This window comes from Pyxicephalus adspersus, chromosome 8, assembly GCF_032062135.1.
Source record: "Pyxicephalus adspersus chromosome 8, UCB_Pads_2.0, whole genome shotgun sequence".
Classification (NCBI taxonomy): Eukaryota; Metazoa; Chordata; class Amphibia; order Anura; family Pyxicephalidae; genus Pyxicephalus; species Pyxicephalus adspersus.
The window spans coordinates 30,954,481-30,963,778 of NC_092865.1; the positions used below are offsets into that span (position 1 = coordinate 30,954,481).

The 9,298-nt window shown below is 36.5% G+C and overlaps 1 protein-coding gene across 3 annotated transcripts in view; it reads left to right on the plus strand.

The window, feature by feature from the left end:
- The window catches only part of LOC140336657 (uncharacterized), a 161,782-nt gene extending 154,789 nt beyond the window's left edge, over positions 1-6,993 (plus strand). For 2 of the 3 annotated variants that reach the window (XM_072419917.1, XM_072419919.1), the window contains one exon: positions 6,206-6,993. In XM_072419917.1, the coding sequence (XP_072276018.1) occupies positions 6,206-6,416 (211 nt within the window). In that variant the 3' untranslated portion in view covers positions 6,417-6,993. Of the gene's footprint in view, positions 1-605; positions 1,022-6,205 lie in introns of those variants that run through there. The other variant, XM_072419918.1, reaches the window with a different exon arrangement.
- Positions 6,994-9,298: the final 2,305 nt, after the last annotated feature.

The window sequence follows — 9,298 nt, forward strand, 5'->3', positions numbered from 1 at the left end:
TTTCTCAGGGAGTCTGTCTTTGCCAGGAGTGTCTATATCTTCTTGGACCCCCAAAGCTCTCACCAGTTCCTCCAGCTGACTGTCATAGTGCTTTGGTCTACTGTAGTGCCATGGAGGTAGGTAATAGGAACCAGTGAGACCTGCAGGGGACGAGGAGATTACCAATGCCAAAGTGTGAGTTTCTCTGCAAAATCATTGTTCTGAGCATAGATTCTCATTTATTTATATATATCTATATCTATCTATATATATATATATATATATATATATATATATATATATAATGTGTATATATATACTCTTTTCAAAGCTTCAGTTGAACAGGATGACTTTAAGCTGACATGTGCTGTTAGAGTTGTATTAAAATGTTCTTTATTTCCCTTTTAAACTACCCAGTGCTTAAATTCCTTCTTGTCCTGTGCATAGTCTGATTCTAATTCGGTCATATCACACAGAACTGGCCAGGCTGAGGTTTTTTCTACATATGTAGCTTAATCTCTGTAGCAATCATGCTGTGGGCATCTGCTGTAATTAAGCAACCTATCATTAATTTGTTCTAATTATCTTCTTCCTTATTCATTTTCATTTATTTTGTTATTTCACAGGGCCCTACCAGTCATTAGCATTATTTTCAGCACACTGAATATTCAAGTATGTATCTTTTGCATATCCGTTGTGAGAAGGATGAACTATATGATGTGGGAAAAGCAGCAGGACATCTTTCAGTGTTCTGGGGTTTGTCATATGGAACAACCTGTTCTGTCTGTAGCCAAATTCAGATAGCCAGAATGGAAACATGCCTCGGATAACGATTATTATGAAATCAGTTAAATATGTTTGAAAACTTGCATGCTGTTTGCCACATTCCTCAAGCTTATGGTTTAAATAAAATATATTCAAAATCTAAAATGTGATGGATTCTTCTGTAAAAAAAAAAAAAAAATACCACACATAGACAGTTAAAGCTTTTTGATACAACCATTGTCTAATACAGTGGACCCAGATTCTAACAATCTCTGTAGCACAATATAAAGGATTTACGCTCCTAAAACCTCAATTTGCCATTCTGCTCATGTGCAATACACTACATAGTGCACAATTTAGTCCGAGCATGATAATCAAGACATGAGTTTAGGGTGCAGTAGATGTCCAGGAGCCCTGCTAACTGCATCTTTCATGTCCCTGTATTAAACCAGGAGGATAGTGCAAATGGTCATAGTTGATCAACCACCGGTCACTTTACAAGGATGCAAATGTGAGCAGTCCGTGTCTTATGGGGTGGGCTATGTTGGCACAGACAAGGCAAATAGGGAGAATTCCCTGCAGCCATTTTACAGAGCTACTACCTTGCCTAGAGGCCAGTTTCCCCTAATTTGCCTTAATGCAACTGTATGTGAAAATAAAGTGTGGTGTCAAATTTGCCTACCAATGACACCGCACACAAAATCTGAAACCAAAGAAATTTAAGGTTGCAAGGGAGAACATTTTGTGAAATTGGCTTCATTTTCTTGAATATTAATCTTGTGGGGCGAATATCAGTGTGTGTTCATATCCATTTGGAGGGTTTATGGTGATATGGCTTTGAGCAGCATGTTAGCCAAATAGTTATCAATATGGTTCCCCTACATCTGTGGAGTTATTCTGCCTGCTTCTTTTTTTTTCTCCCCATATAATAATGGAATAAGTAGTTTTTGGAATCGTGGGTCTGATGTTTAGGAACAAATTATTTTTTTAGTTTACACTCACACACTGGGACTGTTTCTTAATATTTGTTGCTTTGTTATGCATGTAATACTAGTTTCATTCTTTTTAATATGAATTGGCTTTAATATTGGCTTTTATTTAAGAGCTAGGTTTAGAGTTTAAATAGACCTTACATGTTGTTTATTGAGAGCAAAGGTTTTTGTTTTAGCTCCCCTCTTTTGCTGCTATTATATTTCTAACAATCTCCAGGAACTATGATCACTTTCTGGTGCTCTTGGAAATAGTCCATACTATACAGTATAAGGGAACACGTGGCTTCCTCGTGCTATACAGTGCACAACGGGGCCAAACATAATCACCTGGAGATGGGGAGCCTTAGTCTAGTGTACATAAGGCTTTTCCCTCAGAGCTGCCAGTTATGCCAAAGGGGTTCTGAGGTTGACTGGGGAATACGGGTATTAGTAGCCTGAGTAAACAAAGTATCCACACAGCCACGGTTATTTACTTTAGGGTTATATTTATGGGTTAGGATAGCAATAACAAATAGGTTTAGTGGATAAATTAAAGTTGTAATGGAGTGTTTAACCCATTTTTAAAGACTTGCGTTCTGAATTAGGCCTAATTTTAGCAATAGGTTTGGGTTATAAATTTATTATTTTAAAAGCAAAAGAGGTTTGCTGGAAGTTGAAGGTGAATCAGTAAAGTTGTACAACTATGTAAATGTACACAATAAATACAGCTCCTATTCCTTTATCCAATATCTAAAAGCAGAACTAGAGGAATAATAGGACACAAAACTGGTAAATTCCATTCAGTAAAACCTGATTTTTCCATCGATATGACCCCACCCACTAGTTTAAGTGAAATGCGTCAAAAGAGGAGTTAATACCTAGGTAAATGTGTAAGCAGAGGTATCTAGTGTGCTTTATTAAATGGATTTCAGTTTTAGTTAATTCATTGCTGTCTCAGTTTTTCAGTTTCTATACTTTATTGCAACATATACAGTTTGTACACCAGTAGCCATATAAAGAGAGTGGGTGTATTATTTAGTGATGCCTGCAGCTCATAACATAAGAAAAGAAAGTATTTAGGTAAAAGAAGGTAGGAAATTGCTTTCTGTTCCACTTAGTACCGTTCTTCAAATTGAAAAAAATCAATCGAGTTAAGTATTTAATATTCTGACAACCCCCAAAATATAAATCTCTCTATAGTTTAGCATGTAGTTTGTTTCACCTTTAGTTCCACTTAAAAAAAACGTCATCTTGAATTCCTTCGTCTGCATATTTTTAAATGTTTCCTCTTCAATAATATTGCTTCTAGCAATCGGAATATTAGAGGAAGAACAATTCCGGATTATGCCTGTGACCCATTTCCTTTATGGCTTTAATTTCATTGTTAAAATGCTTCTTTTTTAACAGCTTTATTAAATAGAAGTCTAATGCTATAATAAATACATATAAGTATTTAACATAGTAAGCTGCTACTTTTGTTGCCAAGAAATAAAAGTCCGACATTGGATAAAGGATAAGTGTTCCATTAAGTAACAATTCATTATAAAGAGTTTTGCTGATTCACAATAGAGTCTTAAAAGTGTCTGCACTTCTTAAAAGTTTTATAAACCGCAGCTTCGGTGAGTGCTACTGTGCATGTGTGACAGTTTTTAAGTAAGCACGTTATTTATTCTTTTATTAAGAGCCTTGTCACTGACATAAGGCCTTCTGCGGGAAACAAAGTTTGTAAATGGTGCTTGAACAGGTGTATGATTCTCTTACAGGAAAAGCAGCCATTGATTAACTAGCCGTGGGAACAGACTGTATGTCTAGAAACTGCTTTTGGATTTATAGTAGGAAACCTTTCTGAAGAAGTGTGCATATGAAGATGGTTGACTGAATAACCAGTCCAATTTTAGCTTTTACTCTCTAATCTTAGTTTTAAAACTAAAGCTGGGATTTGAGTAAATAAGAACCCAGTTGAAAAACAATTTGCTTAGGTATGTGTTCAATAAAATGTATTTTTTTTAAAGCAACTACTGTAAGCACATTTGAATTGGACTTGGTACCAGCCACTTGTAATTGCTTGTACAGAAGAGCTTTGGGAGAAGCAGCACAATGAACCAGTAAGGTCTGCTGTTGTGCTAAGAAGCATGCATAGGTCAGGAGGGTAAAGATAGAGAGCTGAGGTAATCGGCCTGCTGCTTACTCTTTATTACCAGGCACAGACTGGGGGTAGATGAGTCCTGGTGGTATTACTTGATGGAAAACCCAGGGCTGTGTTGTTTGACAGATGCGTAAATAAATCTTATTAAAACTGAATGGTACCCAACCCATCCTCAGATAAGGTGTGCATTGAAAAACTGTAAAATTATGACAATCCATGATCATTTTTTGGTTTCCAAAGCAATCTAGCCGTGTATTTCCACAGATGTCCTTAGACGGTGGTGGAAGTAGCCAACAGTGGCCCCTGTGTAGAACTGACTTGGGACACTATTGGCTGGGGAGGATCTGGGGCCCTTTTGCACCTCCCTATGTCTGCCCCAATTGTACGGAGAAACATACATGCTCTACTGGTAGTCCATGATATCTGTAATGGGCACAGTGGTCTCCCAAGCTCTGGGAACAGATATCATTGCCATACATATGGTCTCCTGGATTGCCATATAGTTCAATAAGAGAACTAGTTCATTAGGGATGTGCCCTCATACCCACTTTCATCTCACATCTGTAATATGCAGCGCTGTCCATTAAATATCGGTTGCAATTTATAGACTGACACAGGAGGAGAAGAGGACCCTGCCCGAAAGAGCTTACAATCTCAGAGATCTGTATGTAGCATTAGTTTACAAAATCTGACAGACTTACACAGTAGGCACCAAGGGCCCATGACTTGAAAGGAACAACACGACGGCCCATAGTTCCTGAATAATGCCACTTTCTGTCCTGCATGAAAGACATCTGAGCATGTGATCTGATGGTCCAGCTCGGTTTTACAGGAGCCGCCAAAACACTTCAAGATTTTTCATTAGGAATCTGGCCAACTGCTAAATGGTGATTGCAGTGTAGGCCTAGAAAGACAACTACTTATCAATTATTGCAAATTCCTTTTTATTGGTTGTATATTTCTGGCACCATGCAGACAGCATGCTTCCCTCCCAAAAATGTTTTTTTTTTTTTTTTATTTTTTTTTTTTTCAGTACTATAGCAGGTAAAATGACCGCAAAAAAGTAACGAGTAGCCTGCACACTACAATCTGATCATTCACATACTGTATAAGTGTATTATGAAAGCTGAGCTGAAAGCAAATGGCTATACACAGGTGAAATATTTATACATGGGATATCTGTGAAAGTATTTGTATTTCTGTCCATCAAGCTAGGCTTTCATGGCTTTGCAAGAGGATGATACCAAGTAAACTTTGAGTATTCTTACTACATACATTAAATTACCTTTACTGATTTTAAATACAGAGCTGCATTCATGTATGTCTTTATAATATACAGTATCCGCCTAGAATTAGGCATTGACAATATTAACTCACGCTGCAACCTGTTCACCTGACATCATAGGAAACCTGAACATTTTCAGTGTAATAATGTAACAATAAATGGTCCTTTACCCTACTGAAACACTAATGGATTTCCTTTTCACATGAATGCTAGTTTGAACATGAGTGTGTAATCCATTGACATACTTAAAACACCTTCCTGCCAGTGTCATGAGCAGTGAATCCTTTTTGTTAGGCAGTTAAACAGTTCCTTTTTTTAACAAAAGAATTGCACGGCTAAGTGCAAGGAGAAACAATTTTCTAAATCGAGCCATTAGTGCACTGGGCCATTAGTAAAAACTATTACCAGGCAAACCACGTTTCAATTTAATCCCTAAAAATTGGGCCACATCACCAAAGGATTTCTTGAAATACTTGGCTGCAAGTGAATTGAAGAAGTAAGCACATGTAAAGAGTACAGATTTCCTTTTTTCCCTTCTTTTAACTATCAGTTCATTGGACCTGGGTGTTATCATACATGGAACGACTAATATGTTCTATATTATTGTTATAACTGCCTAGAAAGCACTGAACACACGCGCATATGTATATGTGTGTGTGTGTGTGTGTATATATATATATATATATATATATAATTAATTTTTCCCAACCTACCTGACCCATTCTTTCCAGTCTCAGGCGCATACTTACCTTGATCCGAATCCCAACGTGTTTTGCCATCTGTCTGTGGCCATGCATTCTCTGAAATAAGATGCCTTCTTTTGGTAAACCTAACCCAATGATATGTGATAGAACTGTTAGTGTAAACCAATTTGTGGGGCATAGAGGCAGATTTTTTTCAATAAAACTGTTCATTTGATCTTTAAAAGGAAGCTATCATTGCAGGTAATGCCATGGAGCCGGGTGTTTGTTTTCAGACAACAATAATAAAATCTATTTACTTATTCTTTATACTTTATAACAATCAATTATACATTTTTTTTCCTTTTATTTTGAACAGGTACTTTATGTGGTACTGCAAAAACCAGTACATAAAAGCCAGATTGTCTTCATTTTCAATCAAGGCCAGATCTGTGGAGGAACAAGGAAGAGTTGGGCTGCAGAGTCCGATGGCTCAGAGTTCCTTAACAATTGTGGTGAACATAGCTGAGACTGAGAAGCAGACGGCTGTTACACCAAAAGACACCCTCTGCCTCAAGCTGTCTGTATGACTGGAGGAGAGTCAGGACTGAACCCAAGAAAAGCCCAAAGGCAGAGGGGAAAACAGATTGATTTTCAGTGAGTCATTTAGCTTCTGGATTGGATGCAGCTCTCCCCTGCTGGCAATTTGGCTTGGTATAAATAGGACACACACTGACTGAGTAGCTTAAAATAATTATATGTAGAAATCCCCAAAACGGCTCACCATCCAAATATTTCCTTTTGTGTGAATATAGACTGAACAAATTACATTTACATTATTAAATATGAAATCATTGGATTTACCTCAATTTCGCATTAAGCAGGAAACTGGACACCATTCAAATCTACTGCCACTAATGGGTCTGCGCTTGCTGTGTCCGTTCTGAGTGGGTGTTAGTACAATATCCATTTGTCTACACAGAAACGTGATGGGATCATGTCTATAGATTGAAAACACAAAGCTGCAAGCTACAGGATGTCAAATATGCTTTTAGCACCCATCAAGGAAAAGGCAAATCAAATCCATTGAAGGTTTAAAAAAGCAATATTGCTTGCTGCAGTATGTTTTATGTGTATAGTATAGTGTGTGTGTGTGTGTGTGTGTGTGTGCGTGTGCGCGTGTGTTTTTAAACTTGTTACAAAGCACTTTATTTAAGATGTATTGTCCCATGTAACCGCATTGTTCTGAATAGCAACCCAGACTTTTTGACAAATATTAATAAATTACATCAAAATAAGCCTTGTAAATGGCAGTCATAATCTAATATATATCTAATAAAATCTGTGAAGGCATTTAAAGTCTTCATTGTGCCAAATTAGCTTCTGCCCATGTTGGCCTGTTTACAATTATCGGCTGCTGGTTAGAGTTTTGCATTTGCACAAAATTCCACAGACAGTGGACACAAAGATAACTTCAAAAGATTGCACATAAACAAGTGAGCAAGATCTGCAAGAAATAGAATTTGTAGAGTAAACTAGTTCTCGGTTTATAAAAAAAACTTGTTTGCCAGCAAGGTGCAAAAAGGGTGCCATTACATTCATCTTAATATTTTGTATGCATGTATGTGTGTGTGTTCATAGAGTGTTTAACAGTCTTATTTCATGTAAACTCAAATTGACCTTTTTTTTAAGTTGAATATAAATATAAGCAAATATTTCCAAATGCAAGATGCATATTTACTCTTAAATATTGGTGTGTATTATTATAGTTAAATTAACCCTTAATTATTAATTATAGGGTTTCTTATAGATCTGTACTGTTATCTAGTGTTTATTTCCATATTTCCAATGAAAGCAACACTTTAATAAGAGAAATAAATACTAGTTGTTAAAGAAGAAAGCATATGGTTGGTAATGAGACATTTGTGGGTTACCCTTCCAGCAGTGACCAAGCCCTATCTATCCTTAAATCTCTGCTTTCATTCCTTGTGAAACAGTGTTAGTTGCTCAGACAGGTGACCATTGTAGACATGCCTCAGTTCAGTAATGTACAGGTATAGTCATGGTCAGGGTCTGTTTGTACCAAGTATTTTTAGATACCAATTAAGGCAATATGGGCCTATATATAAATATTTCTAAATAGACAGTCCAATATATGTAATTCTTTATAATTTCTGTCTTGCACAGTTTAGAAGTATGAGTGCCAGTTTGCAGATTTGTTGTGATAAAGGTTTATAGATATTACATGTTATAAAAGTCGATATGCAGTCTATTGGTATTTATAACTTTCCTTAAGTTGTTATTAGTAATGCTATGTAGAAAAAAAAATAACCTAACTAGCCCACTCTCTTTAGCCTCTAACCCTAAGTAACTTTGAAGCCCCCATCCAAATGCTTAGCTTGGTGCGACAGCCAGTTTCTTTCTGCTGTTACCACTTCAAGAAAAGAGTCTTCAGCATCGCCATTGCATTATGCATGGGTAGTTCTACAGTGGTACTAAGAGTAGGCTAATGGAATACTTTTGGTTTTATTGTCCTTTCTAAGCATTTTATTGTAGATGGGTATCATATGTATTCAATGTGTATTTGTATGAAACACCATTTAGAGCAAAGTGGCAATGGCTTCTGATAGCCCACCTTCTCCAGAAAGGTATACAAGGTACACCCTCAATGCAACAATACTTCACTGCACTAAAAGAGCAATACTCCCAGAAACATGTGATCCCCACCTTGTGACAGTACTGGAATCTAAGCATTCAGTTGCCAGGGTTGGGGGCATGGATGCCATCCAGGTGGCTAAACACCATCACTGGTCCTTACTTAGGGTGGTCTGCTGTAGCAATAAGATGTTGTGGATGGTTGAGTACTTTCATTCTGCCACTAAAAGGCCGGGTGACACTCTCTTTCCTTAGAATTATGTTTTTATTGTTCATGGGCTTTTCTGATCACCAGTGTCCCATTCAGTTTTGGAAGATCACAAACATTTGCATATTATATTGCTGTAAAATATCTTTTGTCTTATCCAAGAAAAGAATTGAACGTAGACTAAAATACTGCATAGCTGCGTCTCCCTGGGATATTTAAAGTCCTACTGTTTTATTAAATGAATTGGTTTTCCTTTCCATGTTAAACATTTGATGTGTTGTGTAGAAATAATCGCTCTTTTTATGCTGTATAGTTATACATGATTTCCATTGCAAGTCATTAATTTTAACAAGGAATATTAAATACAGTACACAGTAACATTTTAGGCAACACTGCTACTGGTTTGAAACTATAATTACCAAAGATGGCATATTTTTGCATAGATTTTTTTTTTTGCATATGTAAATGTAATACATTTCAGCCAAGCATTTATTTTAAAAAGTTTGTTTTTAAGGGATTACTTTTTAATTAGTATTTTTTGAAGTTTTGCTGCAAATTTGCACATTGAAATAAAAGGTGTCTGTATGTGTGCCATTTGTTGATGTTAAT